Source organism: Branchiostoma belcheri, unplaced genomic scaffold (genome assembly GCF_001625305.1).
Source record: "Branchiostoma belcheri isolate BF01 breed outbred unplaced genomic scaffold, Haploidv18h27 scaffold31, whole genome shotgun sequence".
NCBI classification, from domain to species: Eukaryota; Metazoa; Chordata; class Leptocardii; order Amphioxiformes; family Branchiostomatidae; genus Branchiostoma; species Branchiostoma belcheri.
In genome coordinates, this window is record NW_017803921.1 from 1,155,883 (window position 1) to 1,177,849 (window position 21,967).

A 21,967-nucleotide genomic window follows, 5' to 3' on the forward strand; every position below is an offset into this window, starting at 1 on the left:
TCAATTTTCATGAAGCTCGCGCCATGTAAGATTCAGACCCGCGAACTGTACGAAAAGCAAACACATCAAATGCCGCCTGAGGCATTCATGACTCGAAACGACGAGAATAAATGAATATATGCATTATTTACATTTGTCTTTGTCCCGTGACGCCGTGTATAGCTAGACGCGCACGTGGCGTGTAAGCTTCGCACAATGGCATTACAGATTCAGCACTGGCAAAATAAACAGGACCTACAGAGTTGAGTATTAAAACAATCGTCATATCGCGGATTCGCAGGTACTATCAAAGTGGTCATCCAATGCGATTTCAATTTCAGAACAAAAAAAATATTCTGTAAATTTATCTGATTTTGACATTTATTGCGAAAAATAGTTTTACTGCCCTGAAATCACTTTGGGTGCCATTACTATAAAGTGATGGTGAAATTTACTTACTACATAACTGAAAAGAATATTTCTATTCCTAAATATTATGCATGGGACTGTCTTCGTCCAGTGAACACTAGCTGAATGAACGATCGCCCAATTTTCTTCTTGAAGATAATTGCGGACGAGACCAGCATGGCAAGTGTACGTTTCGTTCGTTGCACACGCACAAAAATATATGATGTGATGCGATATGATATGAAGACCTTTATTGCACAAAAATATATCACAAAATCCGCTTAATTGTAAAATACTCCGGAAAAGTGTATCTTCTGGATGGACGATTCGGTTTCGTCTCACGTGTACTGCATGCACTACACTCGTCCGTTTTTCAATATCTAGTACTACAGTATACAGAAGCCACACACGCAAATCGCTCAGGCACTAAAGTAGAAGGACAGCTAGCGGGGTCCTCGGGCGGTTGGCATCACCGCAGTTGCTGACCAATGAGCGCGCAGGAGGAGTTGTTGGGACGGAGGCCTCGTCAGATGAGCCCCCCTCTATCCGGGGCCCCGCGCTGGTCTTTTGTTTCTCCCGTTTTCTGATTGATGGAGCGACAAGGTGATGCGCCTTCTAATGATAGCATGCAGGTAAGAACGAGTACAGTCGGGGGATCGCGCGGCCTTTGTCTGGTGAGACCAGTGGGAGAGACGAGAGAGAGTTCGGAGCGTGCCACGCTTTCTCTCCACCGCTACAGTGGGCACATAGCCCTGTGCTTCCATTTTTGGTGAGTGTCTATCCCAGTACGTAGTTGGGTCATCTATCCAAACACGTTTTGCTTCGTTTACACAAACGCTATTCAAGTAGCTGCGATTTCGAAATGTTTTGGAAAACATGTTTGGGAGAGATAGTGCCCACGTGTGGTCGGATGTGTCGGTTTTGAGTGTGTTTTGTGTGGGAGTGTTGTATTGCGTCGGTCGGCTGTTGGGGTTGGATAGCGTTGTTTGTGTGGACGGACACATACGCTTCTGGTTACACGTACGCTATCAGTAATAAGTTGTACAGCAGGGGTGCTTGTATGGGTTAGAATCAAACCATTGGCGTAAAAATTAATTAAAAGACGGTAAAAGAAAAGTAATTTATCAAGGGACTAAAATACTCGTTGTTTTGGCTGTGAAGTCATTTGTAGTGTGAGAACCGCTTACAACAATATTTGGCAGACGCTTTAAACGGGTGCATGGGGTTAGCAAAGTCTCGGTTTTCCGTTTAACATATAAATGGACGTAAATTTTGCATGTCAAATTGTCGTATTGTCACAGCTTGTCAGTTGGAATTGTCCACACTTTCCCTGTTTTGTTGGGTGTGCGAAAACTTTGCATTATGTAGTATGGGACGGTCCCGTTTAGTACGGGATACGGGACGGCGTTTAGCTCGTAGTATGCACTGTCGCTCGCGTTTATCCCCCACGGCTTCATACGGAAAACAGGCGCTAGACCACAGCTGTGTTTTCCCCCACAGTCAGGGGGACGGGGAAGTACAGCCCTCTCCGCTGGGCTGACCTTTACCGCCCGTGTTTCGAACAAAAGCCGCGGATTTTCTGCCGCGGAAAGAGAGTCTTTCATCCCGAAATGGGCACTAAATCCCGCCGTTCGCAGGGGGGGCTGGGCTTTGTTTTGTCCCGTACACCACCACATGTTCCAGGACGGGGGGAGCTGTTGTTGTATCTGTTTTTATGTACACAGAAAGTAAACAACTCTTGCATCCTGAGTAAGAATAATTACTTACACTAGGGGCTGCGACCGCTGAGTGGCCAAATATTTCAAAGATCGCTCAAGGAATTTCATACACAAAGAACTATTTCATTGTCGTTTGAATCATATTTTTACAATTACATCGTGCATCATATTCCAATCCGAGCATCAAGGGTTGCATAAATCCAATTTTGATCTCTCAGCGATTATGCACCATCCAGTGAAAAGGAGTCAGTGGTCACTTTGAACGTATCCTTTTCTGTGAACACTACATGAAGGGTAAACAAATTCTTCGCAGAAGGAAGCAGACAGACGTGTTTAAAATGGGATAATGATTTTTAGCAGATCCAATCGATCAACCTTGACGTCATGCGTGTAGAGAGAGGCGACTGGGATGTTTGGTTTGCGGATTTCGGCGAGGGACGTAAGGGGTAGTCTGGATGCCAGGCCCCTGCCAAGGGCGACACGGTACTCCGTTCGGCAGGGGGAAGTCACGCGTCCCTACCTCAAAGTTGGGGTACCAAAGTTGGCACCCGGGGTCCAGTCTATTTATCTCTTGTGTGGTGAGGGGCACTGTGGTAAAATTTCCTTGGGGCCCTGAAGCCGAGGAGCTAGTTTGTACGTACACCCTGACAAAAGTCTGGTACCCAGGCTAGGGACGGGGTTTTAGATAAACGGTGGGCACGCCGCGTCAGTGTAAGCGGAGAGGGCCACGCGGGAAGTCCACTGGGAGTACAGAAAGAGCCAAGCCAGATGGCGTTATTTCCCAATTACGCAACCCCCTATCGACTTGTACTCTCCAAGCAGAGGTTAGACTTGTACATGTTGTGGATGTTTTATACGTTTTGTGTTTTGTCAGCTTTTCTTTGTCACAATGTGTATGAACGTCTAAACTGTTTGGTACTCTGTGATGAAAGAAATTGAAGACAAAGACTATCACCTGTCCTCACTATTGAATATATTTACCAAAGAGATAAAACAGCCCACAAAAGACTGTATCAGGTTGAAACCTGTACGCAGTAACATCATTGTATCGCAACATTTGCTTTTACGATTAGCATTGTTCCCTGCAGTTCCTCTCGAGTTTCTAATTTCCTAAAATCCGGCGCATCATTGTGTTTTCACGGAATTCGCGCTGAATGGTGTGTGCTGTTTTCGTTTTTTTTTTGCACATCACACGTTTTACTTAGATTCAATTGGAAGTAGTTTGCTAAAATTGAGAAGAAAGGGTTTATGTTAATTGCCTGTGCTCGTCGGTACAAATATTGATATTGTCTCTATTGTTCTCGGGTCTAGAGAGATTACGTCCTTGGTCAAACAATAGATGACATGACGGCGCTGGACTAGACGTAACGTAATCCTTTGGTCAGGTGTTCTGAAAGTTTTATGTCGCTGTCATCACGCAATATCGCATTCCACACCCGTGTATCATATTAATCCCCAAGCAGATCAAATTTTCAAGAAAGTATCAAAATAGCCAGGCAGTATGCAATACGCCACCCGTTTCTTTGGCTGGTGTAAAAAAAGAAAGTCCGATATAAACGCCTAAAATACGTAAAAAAAACCCCAAAACGAATCCTAAACCTCTGCTTGGAGACTACCCATATCGCATTTCATACCCCGTGTATCATTAACCCCAGTGGTCTGGTGCCCAGTCTATCGTGGGGGGCTACTAGTATTTAAACTCCCGTCGTGCAAAACCTACCGGGGAGCCTAGTCGAGTCGGGCGGTGAAGAGCACCCGTAGCCCCGAAGAGAACCCGCCCCAACCACGATAGACATCAGGCTACATATTATAAATTATACCCCGGAGGGCCTGGAGAGTTTTATCTAGTAACGGCAGCTGTCATCATCATTACATGAGCTTTCGGGTCCAATCACGGAGAAGAATAGAAAACGCGTGTTCTCAAATTGACGCCGTTTTTCATGAAACGTCCCAGGAGATGGGCGTGATAAAATGAAGTCAAATTGCGGCGTTTTTTTCACTCATATTTACGGATTTCGCACGGGTTGTGTACTTATCCGGGAGTATGTGTGAAAACACACCCGTCAGACCAGCCGCTTGTTTGAACGGCGCGATTGCAAGGTACACAGGCTGTGACTGACAAGTGCGGAGGACGATTGTTCCAGTTTACGCAGTGCCTGAGTGGAGGGTCTACTTCCGGGGCTCGATCCGGCTCGTTTGCCTTCAATAGGGTGCTTTGGCCAGAGATAAACCTACTCCAGTTTCCACTCAGACGATAAACTGTGAAACTCCACCCCTCTTCTTGTTCTAGATCCACACGAATGTGATACTATCACACGCGTACAGTTCATTTTCAGTTCATTTCTATCAATCCCCAAGCAGACGTTGGGCGACAAAAGTTTGATGTTTTTTTGGCTGCACGTTTCTGTAACAAACTGCGAGGAGCTAGGAAAACTGCTCCTCTACATAAAGATTATACATTTTGTATCTCTATACACTCTGTACTACGGCCTCGTCGATGCCGTGTTTGCATAGGGATGCTACATAATGATATTGAACTAATGAATAAGAAATAAAAAAAATATAGATGTTGTAGAGTACAGAAGTTCAAGTGGGCCATGGGATGTAGAGTACTGCAGCACACATGGCAGGGGTGTTTTAATGCCCCATTCAAACCTTCCTTGCACAGAGTAAGCACCCCCGAAGAGGTCTAGGCAAACGCATTACGTTGAGTACCGTAGCCTCCTTTACAGGCGTTCCGGACCGTCCCATAGCTATCATTAACGGACGGTCCCCTCGCCGTTGGCAGTCGTCCTGCAGTGTTCACTACTTGTCTGTAGCAGCTATGGGTGACTTATGCCGTCCCCTTTTTTGTGACAGTCCAATCTTGGCAGCCGACGCGCAGCTGCAGCGAAAAAACACTGCACGACTTGGGGGTAAAAACGACGGGGTCAGAACCAGGTCTACCAGAACTCTTCCGCGCAGCCAGTCTGTTGTGAAATGACAGCCTGTCGCTTGATTTTCATCTAACCTCCTCATTAATTTCGTACTATCCAAGGCAGAGGTATAGGTTCGGATTATTTTGACGCGTTTTAGTAGTTTTTATCGGGCTTTCGTTTTGTATCTATTTTTTTTGCATTCGAAAGGCCTTCAAAACCGCCCTGCCGATGTGAATGATACTGTCTAGCCAATTTGATACTGTCTTTCAGCCGCCGAAAAATCTGTAAAACAGTTTCAAGATTACTGATTTCTTTCTTCTTCCTTGTCTACAGAAACTTGGATCCGGAATCGTTGCAACAGACCCGGACATGCCTTGTGAGGAAAATAAAGAAAACATGATGGAGTTCAACTTGTCCAACATCCACCAGCGAATCGACTGCACGCTGCGGCAGCTGCAATCTCAGCATCAGCACGTCGACGACGTCCTGGGGGACATCAAGTACCTGAAGACGCTGTCCATCGAAGTCCTGATGGTCGTCAACGACTTGTACCAGTACCCGAGGATTAAGTCCCTGAAGGAGCTCAAGAACATCCGCGACCGGACGACGCATGACATCTCCTCGGGGGACCCCGGCGTGGACAACCGAAGGAAGGGGCTGGACTCCCTCGGCGTCCTGAACAGGCTGAACGACTTCATCACCAAGATGGACAAGTACATCGCGGTGCTGCAGGAGATGTACATGGGGTTCACCCAGAAGGTGTTGGTCCCCCTGCAGACGTTTTGCTCTGGACACCAGCCGTACATCGGCCGGGAGGACGTCTCCCTTCAGCGGATCGAGTCCGAAATTCTCGACCTCATGAGCAAGATCAAGGTCCTTCTGTGGAGCCCCGAAGTGGAGGACTACTACTTCAGTAACGAGCTGTTCTCTCAGACTGTGGCGGACGAGGTAGACTGCACAACCTGCCCGCTGCTGAGACTGATCCCTGATGTCTTACAGAAGCTGAACGCTGTATTCACGCGGGCTCAGACCTGGCTTAGGCGGGATATTCTGTACGTCCAGAACACAAAGGCCGCCCTGCACAGGGCCAGCAAGAAGTGTGTCCAGATGAAAAGGAGGTACGATCTGGCCAAGGAAGCGTTCGCTCAACTGCAGAGGGAGGCGACAGAAACCGAAAAGTCCATCAGAAGTCACGAGGAGAGACTAGCGCACATCAAGGAGGAGATCCAGAGGTTCAGGAAAGAGCGAGAGAAAGTAAGAGAGTCGAAAACGCAGCTGGAAGAAAAGCTGCAAGACTCTTCTAACTTGATCGACGTCTCCTTAGACGTCTTGAAAGTGAGGGTGAAAGCCTTGAGAAAGCGCCTGCTCGTCTTGGGCACCAAGATCGAGTCCCGCGAACGGACCTACGGGCACATCAAGGAAAAACTCAAGGCGCTGAAAATCGAGCACAAAATCATCCAGGACAGAATCAAGAATTCTGAGAAGTATCTGGAAGAGATGGAGGAAAAACTCAAGGCGTTGTTGAAGACGAAACACGCCTGGGAACAAAGACACGCCTTCAAGACGGACCCCGAACATCTCAGGGCCAAACAAGAAGCCAAGACGGTCCGGATCCCTCTCAAGGCCGTCCGGGTGAAGACGTTTGTCACCAAGACGCGCCAACAAAGTAAGCCAAAACTTGCCTTATCGCACACCTTTCTTAAGTTTATCTAGCCTCTCCGTCGTGTTAAAAGATCAGCGGTAGTCTAGTTACCACGGGCTGACACCAGTGACAGACGGGTATTATTATCGTCGGTCGCTTGGTGAGAAATGCCCAACACGTCGGTAACTATGTTCGTAAGTGATGTTTGCCTTTTCGCCCTGCTGGCCGAGTGCCAAAAGAGACGTCTCTGCGATTTTGACAAACGGCTTTGGTCAGGATCAAGTGGAGTGTTTGATCGTGTTTGTTTTGACAACGTTATGGCGATTCCTGTGGTAACGGCGTGCACAGAAACCCGAGGCCCTTTATTAACCCTCTCTCTACTAAAGGTAGCCTTTCGACACGCAATTTGTACTGGGTACAGCATGAGGCAGCAGGGAGAAGGTTAACACACCGCCTCTGTGATCTATTTCATCAAAGGGATTTGAGATGTACTTCTATTCTTCACGTAAGCTTCTTGCAACCACAAGCTAACTGATAAGAATGCTGAAGAATGAACGCTCTGTTGCAGCTTGCGATATCTGTACCGACAAGCTATGAAGTCAGATATGTAGGCTGTTACTGTTAAGCCGTATGAATGGGTTTCCTTCTTGGACCAAATCTTGAAGGTCGAGGTTCTTAATTTTGCGTTAGTGGAAGCCTGGCCAAGAATATCAAAAGCTGTCTGGAGACGATAATGTTTTCTTCGTTCACAAGAAACTTCCGCCGACCGCTGCGACTGCGTCAGGGGAAGGGGTGACGCAGTAATGACGGGGTCTGGGCGCGATGGTGGGTTTAGTATACATTGGGGATAATCATGAAGTGACCGAAAGTTGATTTTTTCAGACTTTTTGTATTCAAGAATTAAAACACAATACAACAATACAAATACATACTAGTAATACAAAACTGCACAAGTTCGCAAGTTTAATAGAAGAACGCCACCAATGTTTGTGTAGTTCAGGCTATACATGTATTTTGTTTGTTTGTTTTTGTCATCTTAAGCTGTTTTGTATCGTTTAAAGAAAAATGGCAGATAACACCAGTCTATGACTCACTATCACACAACCCTATAGGCGAAAAATTCCAAACTCTTCTCTCCCGAAGAACAATAAAAAAGGGTACAAACGGGTCACATGTCCTATAAAACGGGACAATATCAGACAGTTTGACTCGCAGGAATTTCTTGCCGGGAGCCGTTTTGTGTTGTGTGGCTAATTGGTGAGTTGCGGGAATAACAAGGTGCGTTTCCAGGGTTGGACAAGTTAGATTGCCCGATTGCCCCGGGCAAGTAAAAGTACTGATCGGGCAAGCAAATGTCCCCCTGGACTTGCCCGATCGGGCAAGCATGTTTTTTTGGACTCTCCAGTATATCGGGAAAATTGCCGATTTTTTCTGGTAAAATACCATAGGAATGCGAGTCAAAATCATGTCCATTTGTCATAAAACCCATTAAAAGTCTCTAGATACCGTTATCTTGGCAAATAAAGCAGCAAAATAGCTTTATTTTCACGAAACACCCAGGCCGAGCGTCTTCTTTCCATCCGGGTCGCCATGTTAATTTTGAAGTCGCGGCCCCAACTCTCGCGAGACTTGATATCCTTACATCATTAGAGGGGTCAGGTGATCACGAGATCTTGCGCTCAAGCCAGGAATCATGGCGGTCCTGAAGTTATGCGATGTTTCTAGAATTGTTTTGGGCTTCTGAACTGCCATCGGGATAATTTTTTTGGGGGGAAATGAAGGATATAATGTTCTAAACAGCCACAAAGATGAGATTGTTGGCAAAGTTGGTGATTGAAATGAGATCTTCCCTCGTGGCCCAGACGGGCGCACTGGCCAAGGAAGTTTGACAGGCGTGGAAATGCGTGACTGATAACGTTAAAATTTTCTACTCTCCTGAAGAAATCTGTTCTGTTTGACCGCCTTGGTTTGACAATCTTGGTCCTAGATTGTTTTGATACAGAAAACTTAAAGAATAGCATAGAATTTTATTAGAAAAAAGTTTCATTGAAACTTGTCTTACATTACTGGTACTAAGTTCAATTGTTGATTCTGATATGTTATGTTTTCTACTCTGTACAGTAAAGGAGGTGGTTTAGCTAAATATGTTTGTCTTTTTTATGTACATGAGCTTTAATGGATTATTTTTAAGTCAATGCAACTTCTTCAGACTTGTACCTGTAAAGTAGAAAATTGTAACAAATACTTGAACATTTTCTTCATTTGTTGTTGTACAAAAGTTTGTACTTTAAAATAGTTTCAGACTTTCAGTAGCAGTAAATATTGTCCCAATTTATTGTTGTCCTGTGACTCCAACATGTGACATCTTTAGTAACCTGACATAAAATTGCGTAATAACTTTGAAATGTTTTTATTTATTAAATTTAAAAGGATTTCCTTGCTGCAATCAAGAAAGCATCAAAATATGGCATTTATATTTCGGGCAAGTGAAAAGTTGGTCCGGGCAAGTGGAAATGACCATGTACTTGCCCGATAGGGCAAGTGGATTTTTGAAAACTTGTCCAACCCTGGTTTCGAAGATTGAGTGTTCAGTCTATTGTGGTTTGGGCGGGCTCCCTTCGGGCCTGAAGACGATCCCCACCGCCCAGTACAACTAGACTGACCGGTAGGATTTTGCACGACAGGAGAATCTTTAACTGGGCGTCGGATCTACGAAAATATCCTTGGGTAGATCCTTATTTGGCAATTTACAATCATTTCTGAGAAGGTATAGTTTTTTTGTGACATGGCAATCAATTATCATTATAGGGTAGCACTGAATAACAACAACAAGGCAAGCACAGATGGCAGCCTTCACCCCTTAACCATGTTTATTGCTTTGCGACCCTTCCAGTCCCACAGACATTGCTAACAGTACTGAGAGCCGGCGTAAAAAAATACCAGTTCAAAAAGGGAAAAAAATGATTAAAAAACGCCTCAAACACGTCAAAAATGAACCTCTGCTTTAACTGAGAGTTCAGTGACCCTTGCCTTGGGCGGATGGTGTGTTACGCGCTCCTCTGTGTGGTCTCCGCCTTTTGTCCGGATGACATAACCTCTCCTCCCCTCCGGCCAATATTTCATAACCCACCTGCCGGATTACAACATCCAAAACAACCCGGCAACCCCGGGACAGTCCGGGCATAGTCTGAATTCGGTGACAGAAACTAGGTCTAAATTCCCTCAGAGTAGAGTCAGGTACATACGGCAGTATTATAAAGTTGACAATGATTTGACGTTAATGCTAACTAACCAAGTAACCTGCTTGTATTAATTGACCGAAAAAAACACACGCAAGAACTCTTGACTTGAAAGATGATTTTTTTATCGGTCTCCCTTCTTGTCTCAAATGGCGTACTTTTTTGAGACAAAATGAAAACCAGATTGTAATGTTTTGATTAATTTGTTTTTCTGCGTTGTTACGTTCCAAATCCATCATTTTCACGAGCCGATAGTTGGCGGGAGAGTTCCCAATGCGCCCTTTGTGTAAAACTCGCGCCAACCCGAGGCGACGCGATGACATGTCAATCACAAAACCAAACCGTCATGCCCTTGAGGTGTTGTAAGTTTTCTCTCGATACATGTTTCTCTGCTTTCTTTCATAGCCTGAATAATTGACCCAACAGGTTTCAATCCCCAGCCCGATTCTCAAACGTTTTAGCATAAAATCGTAGTCAGTGTCGATTGATTTTATGTCCCCTTGTGGGCCAGAGGTCACTTTCCAACGCTTCAACCCCTCCGTCAAGGTCATCAAAAACAACATGGCCGCCAGTTTGGTCGATATTTTTGCACTGTGTATAATGCTAAGCAGATCTTTTACGATCATATTTTAGGCCCTGTCCGTAAATCTAGATTGTATGATGCCCTTTTTTCTTCATTGTCCAATGTCCGCATCGAAGAACACATCCCTGTAAAAAAAATAATGTAACGAAACCTCCCCATTTCCTCTTTAGCTTTGATCATGAAACCGTCTGCGGTGATCTCATGTTTCCTCCGGTTCTGCCAATTCTGCAGAGGAAGTGGAGGTTTCCTGAGCCCGCCACATGCTTATCGGCATCCCGTGCTCAGGAAATTTTAAAACGCCTGCGGGGCCACTTTCAGTTCGTGCCGCGCATGCAGATAGCAATATTGGAGAGTGGAGATGAAATAAATTAACAGGGGGCGTGTTAGTTAGTTTTTCCCTGATCGTGTGGGATAAGTTATTTCCGACGTTCTCTGTTGCGACAGTAAAACTAAACGAAATGCAAAAACCTCATCATTTCAGTGTTCTTGAGTTACGGTTTTGATGACACACACACGCGCACGTACACACACACACACACACACACACACAAATACACACACACACACACACACACACACACACACGACATACACACGGACGCGCGCGCGCACACACACACACACACACACACACGCACGCGCGCGCGCACGCTCAAAACAAGGATCTGAAAACATATCCTTCTCAGCAAAGGTAAAACAACTATGAAACGTGTTTTGATACGGGGCTCCATTAGTATATTATGACTACTCCCAGGTCGTGGCCTGATGTTGCACGGATGAGATCACGTTGGCACGAGGCTGGGCTGTACTATAACATCACGGTCGGTGGGCAAGTTTACCTACAATGGATCAGTCTGTCCTCTTTGCAGCTATCGCATTTCGGGGGCGGCTTTGGAGTCAGTCCAAAAGGGCCAAGGTTTCGGCTCAAGCCAGAAAGCACACTTTAGATCAAGATGTCAGCGAGTTTGGGAGGAAGGAAGGGTTGACCCGTGTGACACCAGGGGGAGACGATCCCCCGGTCCTGTCGTCTGTACGGAGAGACCCGGGGTTTCCCGTGTTGTGGATAGAAATGTCACACTGACACTGCAACCCTGACTAGCCTGGAGGACAGACTATTGCCAGGACCAACACAGGCCAGCTCATCGGCTCCAGGGCCAACATGCTAGCCTGGTTACACAGGCTTCATTGAGGGTGAACGCACTTCCCCTGCATGCGAAAATATACAGAATCTATCCCAAATTTGTCTAGGTATACATGTAGCAGTACTGTCATTCAAAATACTCATTATGACTGCCTCTACTCCCTTTATCGCATTTGATTACTAGCATTCCCCTGTACCCCCTATATATCATATATGCCATTTGATTATTCCCCCTTATAATCACTGCGTATGTTCGGCGCCGCATGGGGACACAATCACGCCCCCTCCTAACACTAATGTCTCGCACGCTGAAGACAGACCCAAGACCTAAGATCGATATCTTGACGATTAAGGAAAATGATAGGCCGATGATCACAATCCGTGTCTGCCCACAGAAAAGGACAATGTAGCCCGAGTCTCGCCGGTATTGTCCGCCCGTCAGTCGGCATTTCAGACGTCTTCCATCACAGTTACCACCTCAGGAGGAACGAGAAGCTGTGTCACGTGATAGATAAATCTCGTTCCCACGGGTTGCTAAGACGCCTGTGTGGCCAGCCCATCTTCTTCTTTGATATAGGCAGCCAACATCGTCTTGTCGATGAATCTGCTGCACAACATCTTGTGATCGTGATGTAATTTTCAGACGTAGATGTAATTTTAGTCACTAATGACAAATGTTGTCTGGGTTTGGAGACATAATTGGTGATATCTGTGAGGCAAAAAGTGCGATGTCACTGAATGAAAACGGTTGCTTGTTTTTATCGTAGGCGTGTTCTACCTATTTATTGGTGGCACCCAAAAATAATAAAAGTACGCCTCACGTAGCCTTGCTTTGGGGCTATTTCTAATCAAACAGATTTCCTCATCCACAAATTGTTTTGCCGCCCTAAAATTGCATTGTCATTGCTGTTTTAACCTCCCTAATAAGGAAGCTGTTATGCACCAAATTTGTATTGGTTACTAAGTTGGGCCGCAGAGAGAAGGTTAAACATGGAAACTAGTGCATCCAAGGACACTGTCCTAAGTTGGTACAAGGAAGGTTTTGTATGTGTCGTTGATTTACTACAAGGCAAATAAAGTCCTCACTCGCTCTCCGCGTGTGTGTTCTGAGGGTCAGAGGAGAAATATCTCAATGAAAACATGTCGCGTTCCTGTCAATGGCTGTCCTCCCAGTTCTGGTCTCTGGTTATTCTTGCTGGAAGGCGGGGTCACCAAGGTCACACAAACCCGTCACGTTGTTGTGTGCAGGACGGCACAAGGACTCTTTTCACCTCATCAGGGCAGCAGGTACAACTACGTCATCATGACGTCACCGTGTTCGAATAAAGTGGCATCGAGCTGCCAGGAGCTGACATAGAAATCTCACAATTTCAAATTTACAGAAAGGCAGTAGACACTATTATCTAAAAGTGAATCACATTTTTTTCTCGGAAGTTTTGTGTTTTTTCATCACTGAATGAAGTAGCCTCTATCAGGATTCAAAAAGTAGACTGCAAAATACTAATACTAACTGTACTCCTTTAGCGGACCCACTGCCCTGGCATGTTATCTGCCTATTTAGCTAATTTCTTCTCTTTCTAGCTGCCTCTGAAGCCTGGTAGAGGCTATGAAGGAATTTGTTGGTTTTTTTTTTTACAGTTTTCCGAGTTTTTGCGGCATTCTATTTTTATCCTATACTCTGAAAACTTGTAACTGTTCAAAAAGAGCGAACAGGCTTACACAAAAGTAAGCTACCACCGTGTCAAGAAAAGGGTTGCGGAAAGTTCAACCTCGTAAAAAGACGGGATGTTCTCTCCTCTTTCACAGCGCCTCCCAAACTGTGTTTTGATGCACTTCCGCCACAAAAGAGACAGATAACAACTGTTAATTTGGTTTTTTATGAACTTTTTAAAGTGTGGGCACACCGTGCAAGCCTTAACCAACTGTAACTTGCAGACATTTTTGTAGGACAAAGTTCGTAAACGAAGACCAGTAAAATTTTGTTGCCGTCCTTTTGCCCCCTGTCATCATTCCGCCAAGGTCTAAAGCATTCCTGGGCGGAAGGCACATATTGACAAACCGTAAAAACTCGCGATAAATTGCGAGAGGTCGTAAAATTGCCACTATCCCCCCTTTCGTTCTCAGTGCCAGTATTGTTGAGGAAAAGTTCAGGGAAACGACATATTTACGCGATTCGATTCAGGACGTATCCTGTGATGTTTTATTTACAAATCGTAAAATCCGCGTGGGTTGTTTCTGTTCCAAAGTTGAGAAGCTCGCAGGATTGGACCATGTTGTATTCCAGGCACGTCATGTTTGTACTGATAAACCTTGGCGTGTCCTGTTTGCGTCAGAATGGATGAAGGGAGTCGTTATCACCGCCCAAACTCACCTCAATTTCCAAACGTTTACTGACGAAAAGAAAACCACATCCCTGTTAACCTCCCAACACCCACTCACTGCAGAAAGAGTGGGGCACTTAATCTTCCACTGCTTCCAAAAAAGAAGTCCAACCAAAAACCAAACCTTAGATTGTATTTTTTTAGTATTTCTTAACATGCACTGCACTTGCACTTGCACTGTCTCTATGCTCTTTCTATACAACATGTTGCAATTAGCCCTCTGGAAGGAACTTGCAATTGTCCCCTGTACGTTGAGCAGTTTGCCCTAATGAGGGGTGACTGCACAGCTGATGTCCTGTCATGAGAAAAAACAAAAACAAACACCAGTGTTACTATGGCAACAGCATCCCACTATCACACTGTCACACTGTTAATCAAATGCACCTCCGCGTAAAAAAAGCAAGTCATGTAACTAATGTTGCGTGGCATATATTCCATGCCTAGATGTTTCTTGCCCATCCGTGCTATTGTTGTTTGTCTTTCATTTTAAAGACAAAACTTTGTGCCAGCCCGCATCGGGTACCCTTTAATGATGGTAGCGAAACTAGCGATGTTCTGTAGACAATGAGTTGATCGAGTGAACTTATTCGAAGGGTGTGCCAGACTTGCCTTGAATAAAAACGCACGGTATGTCCACCCAAGCGGACCCAAATATGTGTAAGTCACTCTTTTGACATTCGAAGCACTTCTTTATGTCTCAAACTGTCCTGTGACATCCCCCGCAGCACATGTTTGATTTTATTTTATTTAAAGTACTGCAGGCTGTAATGGCCACCATATTTGCAGTATATATGCTTTACTGCTCCAAAGTTACATTGAGTCTTACAAGATTTTTGGCGAAGCTACGTATCACAGAACCGACGGTATGTAAGAATCTACGCAACAACATCATTTCCCCCTACAAGACAATTGAAGTTTGTACAATACACCCACAACTGCTAGTATCTCCAGACTGTCTCAATTTGCTGTCGTAAACCAATCGCACGACGAATGTGACACAGTCGTTTGACGCAGGCCAAATGATATTTTTGCCCCGTGTAAATCGGCCCTTAAGTGAAGGCTGTGAGAGAACATCGTTGTTTTTTTCCTGCCACTCGGCTTCCATTCAAACCTGGGCTTGACGCCCGCACCGCAACGGCAGTTAAGCTTGAGAAAATCCAGACACAATGACGGAACGACAAGCCCTTTGGCAAGGCCAACGCCTCCCAAATCATCGTCTAAAATGAGGAAACCCCGAACAATGGCGTGTCTCCTCGTAATGACCAGGTAATGATCCGCTGGATAGAGCAGAAGACTCCAGTGGACTGGGAGAACAATCATCAGCATTACACGGTGTCTTATGTTTGTTTTGAGCTCGCGATCCGGCGTTTGGAGTCAGATATGGGGAGAAGGCATGGTGTCCGCCGTTTCTCTCAATGTTCACTGAGACATTTACTGTAGGGACCTGGATAATCGTGGGTCATATGCGGACACCGTATACGGCATTTACTGTTCTCGAGTCCCAGACGTCAGGAGCGGTTGGAAAGAGTAGAAATTGGCCAAATAGTTAGCATGCCAGGGGAGTTGGTGCGCTAAAGGAGTGCAGTTTGCCACTCTGACCATGTTATCTGTCTGTTTTGGCCAATTTCCATCCATTTTTTATGGAGCCAGATAAAGGCTAGTGGCTAGTATATGTAACTTAGAACGTCTAATACTAGTATTTTTTTTGTCTCTGTCTAAAGAGGCCACATTAGAATACACTTTCTTGCAAATAAAACTGACAGAGAAGAAATACCAAAATGAAGACATCACCACAAGTTGATTGAAATAAGCTTTTTAGACGACTATTATTAATGACCTTGAGTCTTCGCGCCTATCAGAATTTCTAAAATCAAAGTGAATACGTAATCCAGCCATTGTCAAAGCGTAAAACGCACTTTTCAGTTAAAATTAGTTTGGGCGTCAGTCTATGGTCTAGTCTAGTAGAGACAAAACCTTCTTGGTCTAAGATAGTTTACAAGTTTTTGTCCTCCGGCCATCATTATTGTAGGAGCCACTCATAAGGTCATGAAATGGGCACAGCGCCAGCCATTGTCGCCACAACTGTTGAACAGACGTCGCAGGTCCTGTCATTGTTCCGCAAATAAGTTCTGTGTCATGTCTGCCCAGAAAATCCGCCATCAAACTTCTCACTGGCGCCTTTTGAGCGTTAGGGAAACCAAAATTACAAATTCCGGAACGCGGTTAATTTGGCAGCCCGACGACTGCGAAATCGTTAATAACGCAAAACTGTCGGCGGAACAGGTCCCCTCCCAGCGCCGGGCCGTTTATCAGCTTTGCGGTCGCCATTTGCACTTTTGTTCTAAATAATGGCGGATGACACGTGACTGTGACCCCTGACACGGTTGCCTGGTAACGGGCCCAAACAGCCGGTAGGGCCGCTCGAGTATGTGTCATTATGAAGGAATGGAAGTATAAATAATCAGCAGTCAATACTAGTCATGAAGGAGTGGACATGTCCTGACGTGTTTTGGAAACCTCGTTGTGGTCAAGGCCACTTCGGCAACATTTTGCTGTAACGTTATTAAAATGTCGTCTGTCTGATCATGGAGTTAGAAGGAAATGGCCTGATCAATGTCATCGACATTACTAACTGCAGAGAAATTTGCCAACATACATGTAATCATCATCATCATCATCGGTCGACCGTATTGGTCGGGGTTATACCGCCCCTTACGAGGTGGCATACCCTTTCGTTAGCTTAATACAAGACGGGGTTCGCCACGCCTCCGTCCGGGTGATGATGCAATCACCAACTCCATACAGTAGTGTTTGTACCATCGCACACCGGGGCATGCCCCTACTCTTTTTCGAAAGGTGTGGTGGGATCTTTAACGTGCATGTAATACAAAAATGTAACATTTGGAAACTTTGGTAAAGCCATACTAGCATTACGAAAGGGACTTAGCATGGTAAAATTCACCATTAGTTTCATGATTTGCGCAGACATGTGAACTCTACGGTGTCTAAACTCCCCCGATTTCTCTCCATCGTTTGGCTAAATTTGACTGTTTCAACCGGCGTTGTTCGTCTGGTGGAGACTTAAATAAAATCAACAGTCGCGCTTGTACTGCGCAGCGCCACCCAGCGGCGTAGTGGCGAATATTTCGAACCTTTTCGAAGGTCGTGTAGTTGTGTGTTGTGACGTCACTATGTTTGTATGTGACGGCAAAAGTCGCTGGGGGGGGGGCGGGAAGTGAGGGGGAATGATGTAACCGCAGACTGGCGGGAAGGTCGTAAAAAGGTCTCCTCGCAGACCGGGAGGAAATGACAGTGAAGACACAGAATCAGCGAGAAATTAATGATAACTAATAAAAGAAGAAATTCAAAACGACTCTTCACACTTCTTATATTAAAGATCTTCGAATTGTTGTTTTCCCTGCAGCCCTCCAGCGGGCCTTGGCTCTGGTGGAGGAGATCTACGACGGGAAGCAGTGGAAGAGACTGGCCACCCGCCTGACGTGGCCGGACGGCGCGCACATCACGGCCGGTAAGGGTGCTCCACACTTACCCACGTCTTTCACAGCCGAATATTAGCCTGGAGTCCAGCCTTGTTAGCTTTGGTCCGCTCCTCAAGATCCGCTACCCTGCCAACAAGGCTGGTAACGGCGCCCGGTCTTGTTGGCGGGGTAGCGGATCTTGGGGAGCGGACCAAAGCTAACAAGGGTGGACTCCAGACTAGCCGAATACGGCCTCCTGAACACTGCTGAACTACCCCTAATCATGGTTAGGAGTAGGTCGCCTTTTTTTAAAGGGATTTTGTACATCTTTGAGTTTTCCTCTCTTCGAATCCCCTGTATAAAAACGTAACAAATCCCGCAAAGCACGTGTAAAACAAGCCAAGGAAGTCGATATCGGCCCCCGTCCCTGTCATTGAAGCTTGATGGGCTCTGAAGAAGATAGCGTCTTTAATTCGCCTCACTTTTAATCTATTGATTCTTTACATCATCCAAACACTGCTTTTCCAAATGTATATCGTGTTGACATTTTTTCGTTCCACAGAGGACATGGCCGCCATCCAAGCCCGTTGCCCGGACGACATTCCCGCGCAGGCGCAGAAGATGCTGATGCTGTGGAGGGCTCGCTGCGGCAAGATGGCGTCCACAGAATCCCTCATGCTCGCCCTCAAGTCCAGCGACCAGACGGACGTGGCCGAAAGGATCGAAAAACTTCTAGATCAACAGTAGTGAAATTTTAAAACACCAGACCAAATCAAGATGTAGAGCAAGCAAGCATCGAGTTATGAGGATCAACCAGCAAGTTTTGTAGGAGCATAGTTTTTTTAGGAAAGAAGCCATCTTGAAATTCTGAACGATTTGACCCCCAGAAAAGCCGTTCTAGAAAGCTAAAGCCATGATGATTTATAAGCATTTTTAAGGAGAAAACAGTGAGTTTACCATTTTGGAATTGAAGTGTCGATTTTGCTAGGAAAATTTAGAGACCTTACCATGTGGAATTCAAGCCCAGGGCCTGCTATATGTAATCTCCAAGTAGATAGAGGGATCATCTTTTTTTGCCGCATCTTTTGTGTCTTGCATGGAGAAGGTGAGGAGAGGAAACCCTCACCACTAGAAAATGTCACAAAAATATGTGTAAAACATGCAGGTCCCTACATCTGCTTGGTGGCCATCCTATTGTGTCATACCGCGACACTAACTTGCCAAAATCTTTATTAGCCAGCTTTTGAACAAGCCATAACGTTAACACAAAACGTGCCACATCTGCATACACTGCCTCTTCGAATTCTCGCGAGTACACGCGAGATATCTGAAAGTTTGGCCGAGACTTTTGCGTTACTTGGTTCGATACCATATGTAACCTGTAAACGGGCTAGAAGTCAAGACGTGTCGCTCTGGAATTCTAAACGTGTAGAAATCACAACACTAGCGGTACACTCGCACTTAACTCTGTACAACTAGGACGACAGAGTGCCAAAAAACATTTTTTTGCTTTGTGAGAAAGAAACCGTAGAGAAGAAATTGGCCAAATGGGACAAATAATTAGCAAGATGATTAATATCAAATCTCATAATTCCGCCATATAAAAATGGGCGGATACTTAGTATTTCATAACAAACGAGGTTTAAAATTTCAAAAATTGGAAATTTTTAGCTGAATATTTTGGTTTGGTCGAGGAATTGTATTATAGCCAACAATGTAAGATACTAAAAAGGAGATTAGGTAATTTATTTGTATCTTTAAGTTTCGGTGGTGTACATAATGGTCTGGGAAAGGCCTCTTTATGCTTGTAATTTATTTCAAACGCCAATAATTTATTTCTTCTGTATGTACGATACTGAAATTTTATGGGATTGGGATGTTTCTAAACAGTTTTAGCGTTACATTTGCGCTGAATGTGACACAGAATACTTGTAAATAAGTATCTTGTAAACAGCGGCAACTATGTATAAACGCAGCTGGGATTCTGATTGTGCCAACTGTACGAAGTTTTGACACAAGCCAACATGTTGTTAGCGACTAAAAAATTAGTTGTTGATAGTACATGCATCCACATGGGAACAATGCGTTATAAATGATTTGAACACGTACTAAATCTTTAAGTCTGCGATTTTCCTTTCTTTCAGTGCCCCGTTCTTCTGGAATGGTGGTTTTGATAATGTACCATACTACCGTTTGTAAGAACTAATGGATGAATGATGACAATCTTGTACGTTGTTTAGAAAAAGTTGTTATGGAAATTCTGGAATCTATGCACGTATTGAATACAAACAGGAACGTTTAAGTTTGTAGTTTACTGGGTTCAGGTTGGTTTTTAATAAAGCGGTTACTCTGAAGATTACTGGTCCCTGTTCTGTTAAGTGTGTGTGTACATATATGTGTGTGCGTGTGTGCCTGTTGCATGATGAGATTGCCACTTGTGCGCAAAATTAGAATCAAATTCAAAATTACCTAAAAACCCTTTTGGGGGGGGGGGGGGATTCAGTGAACTTTTGGCATTTTGATGGTAGATGCTACAATGTAGGGTTTTGAGTCAGTGTTTTTGCAAAAACAATGGATTTTTTTCAAGAAATTGCCCTGGCATTGGCTTATCTGAGGTGGCACGCCCCTCTTGCTATTCTCTTGGTATCGACCTGAAATAGGTCAAAGTGTACCAAAAACAGCTGTAGTTATAGAATTTACATGAAAAGGCTGGTAGGTACGTATTAATGCATGGCTACCACAGGAAGCTGAGTTTATGTGACCAGAACGTCTGAAAGGTGAGATGTGAGTGAGTGTATGTGTGTGTGAGAGAGACGCAGAGTGTGCGTGTGTTTGTGTCTGTGTGTGACTGTATTCATGCTCTTATATACATGCGCTATATCCTATGTTAGGCAAAACCAGGACGTAAACGCTCACCACTAGTGAGCATAGCATTCTTCACGCCCAAGCAGATGTAACGGTTGGGCTTGGTTGTGGGTCTGACGCAACCTTTCCCATGTATCTACTTGAAGGTTAACAAAATAAAACAGAGCTGGCGGGGCTTCTCCCGACCGTTAAGATCCAGGTGTGGCTCTAAATCCACAGGATTATCTTTCTGTCGTCTGAGTCCTGTATAATTAAATCATGAGGAGGGTCTATAGATAAATCACCACTCCCGTAATCTCCGAAGACAATCCTATAATTTATAGTCCATTGCCTTTGTTTATAGCCTCTACCAGGCTCCCTTTGCATGCTTATCACTCTATTTGGCCGATTTCTACTCTTTCCAGCCGCCTCCCCAAGCCTGGTAGAGGCTATTTGTTTAAATAAAGATGGGCATTTGTTTTCTACTTTCTGGAGGGTGGAGGCATTTGTCAAACGATGACAATATGTTTAGTCTAATCATCATGTCTATCTTAATATCATATATCAAGTAATACCTTTACCGCAACAAAACACATCTAATGGCCCAGTAATGTTTGTCGTAGCTAGGTCGTCGTATGTACGTTCGCAAACTGAGGGCATTCTTGCAATAGCCTTGCATGTGCCATACAAAAGTCAGCTGTCTTGTAATGGAAAACCTTTCGGCGGTTACTTATGTCACAGCCGAAAAATCCTCCGACGTCAAAAACCTGTGACGTGACCACGCCGTTTCGTATTCGTGAATCCAGATGTTCTGTCTTTATGGGGGCGAGGATATATCCGCTGAAAGGCGTGGTGGGTTCTTTAAACGCCTCGAGCTCAGTCACCTTAAAGCCTTTCCGTAAGCTATTAGGAAGCGGTTGACGGGGGTTGAGAACTAGCCTGAGTGTCAGCCTTGTTAGCTTTCGTCCGCTACCCAAGGTCCGCTTGGCGGGGAGCGGACCTTGGGTAGCGGACGAAAGCTAACAAGGCTGACACTCAGGCTAGTTGAGAACTCCCATAGACTACAAATCACTGAAGCACCACAACCCACAAGTATTGCACTGTCAGCAATGGCAACCTGACTTGTGCCTTTTGTATCATCATGTAAGGCGGCAAATTTAAAAGGACATATCTTACCTAACAACAATAACAATCCTGGCTGCGTTATAAAGGTTATTTTACACTGTATTCTATAGTGGTTGTTCATTATCATTCAGTAGAGTGTAGTATTGCTTTTGAGCTTTTGTGATTCCCAGGATATACAATGCAGCATTGCCATATACTGTCCAAGGAGAGGTTTGGGCTTTGGCTTATTTTGGGCGCGTTTTCGGCGTTTTTATCGGGCTTTTTTTTGTACTGGTATTTTTTTGGACTGGCACAAAAAAGATACCAGTGCAAAAAAGAAAGCCCGAAAAAAAAACTAAAAAACACGCCAAAAATAAGCCAAAGCCCAAACCTCTGCTTAGAGAGTAGGGTTTCCACACATCTTCAGCGTCCTTGGTGCTGCGTTGCAAACAGTATATGTAAGAGTGGGAATGAGATCAAGAATCCATTCTGACCGCAATTCCCGAGATTCCATCAAAATTTGTTTTCGTT

General features: G+C 44.9%; 1 protein-coding gene across 2 annotated transcripts; it reads left to right on the forward strand.

Moving 5' to 3' along the window:
* Positions 1–887: 887 nt before the first annotated feature.
* Positions 888–18,964, forward strand: LOC109474563. Of its 2 annotated transcripts, none has more exons than XM_019774894.1 (4): positions 888–1,019; positions 5,357–6,689; positions 17,434–17,538; positions 18,051–18,964. In XM_019774894.1, the coding sequence occupies exons 1-4, from the start codon at positions 978–980 to the stop codon at positions 18,233–18,235; spliced, it is 1,665 nt and encodes a 554-aa protein (XP_019630453.1). In that variant the 5' UTR covers positions 888–977; the 3' UTR covers positions 18,236–18,964. The 2 variants fall into 2 exon arrangements, with proteins under 2 accessions (XP_019630453.1, XP_019630455.1); XM_019774896.1 differs by having other exon boundaries at positions 889–1,156.
* Positions 18,965–21,967: the final 3,003 nt, after the last annotated feature.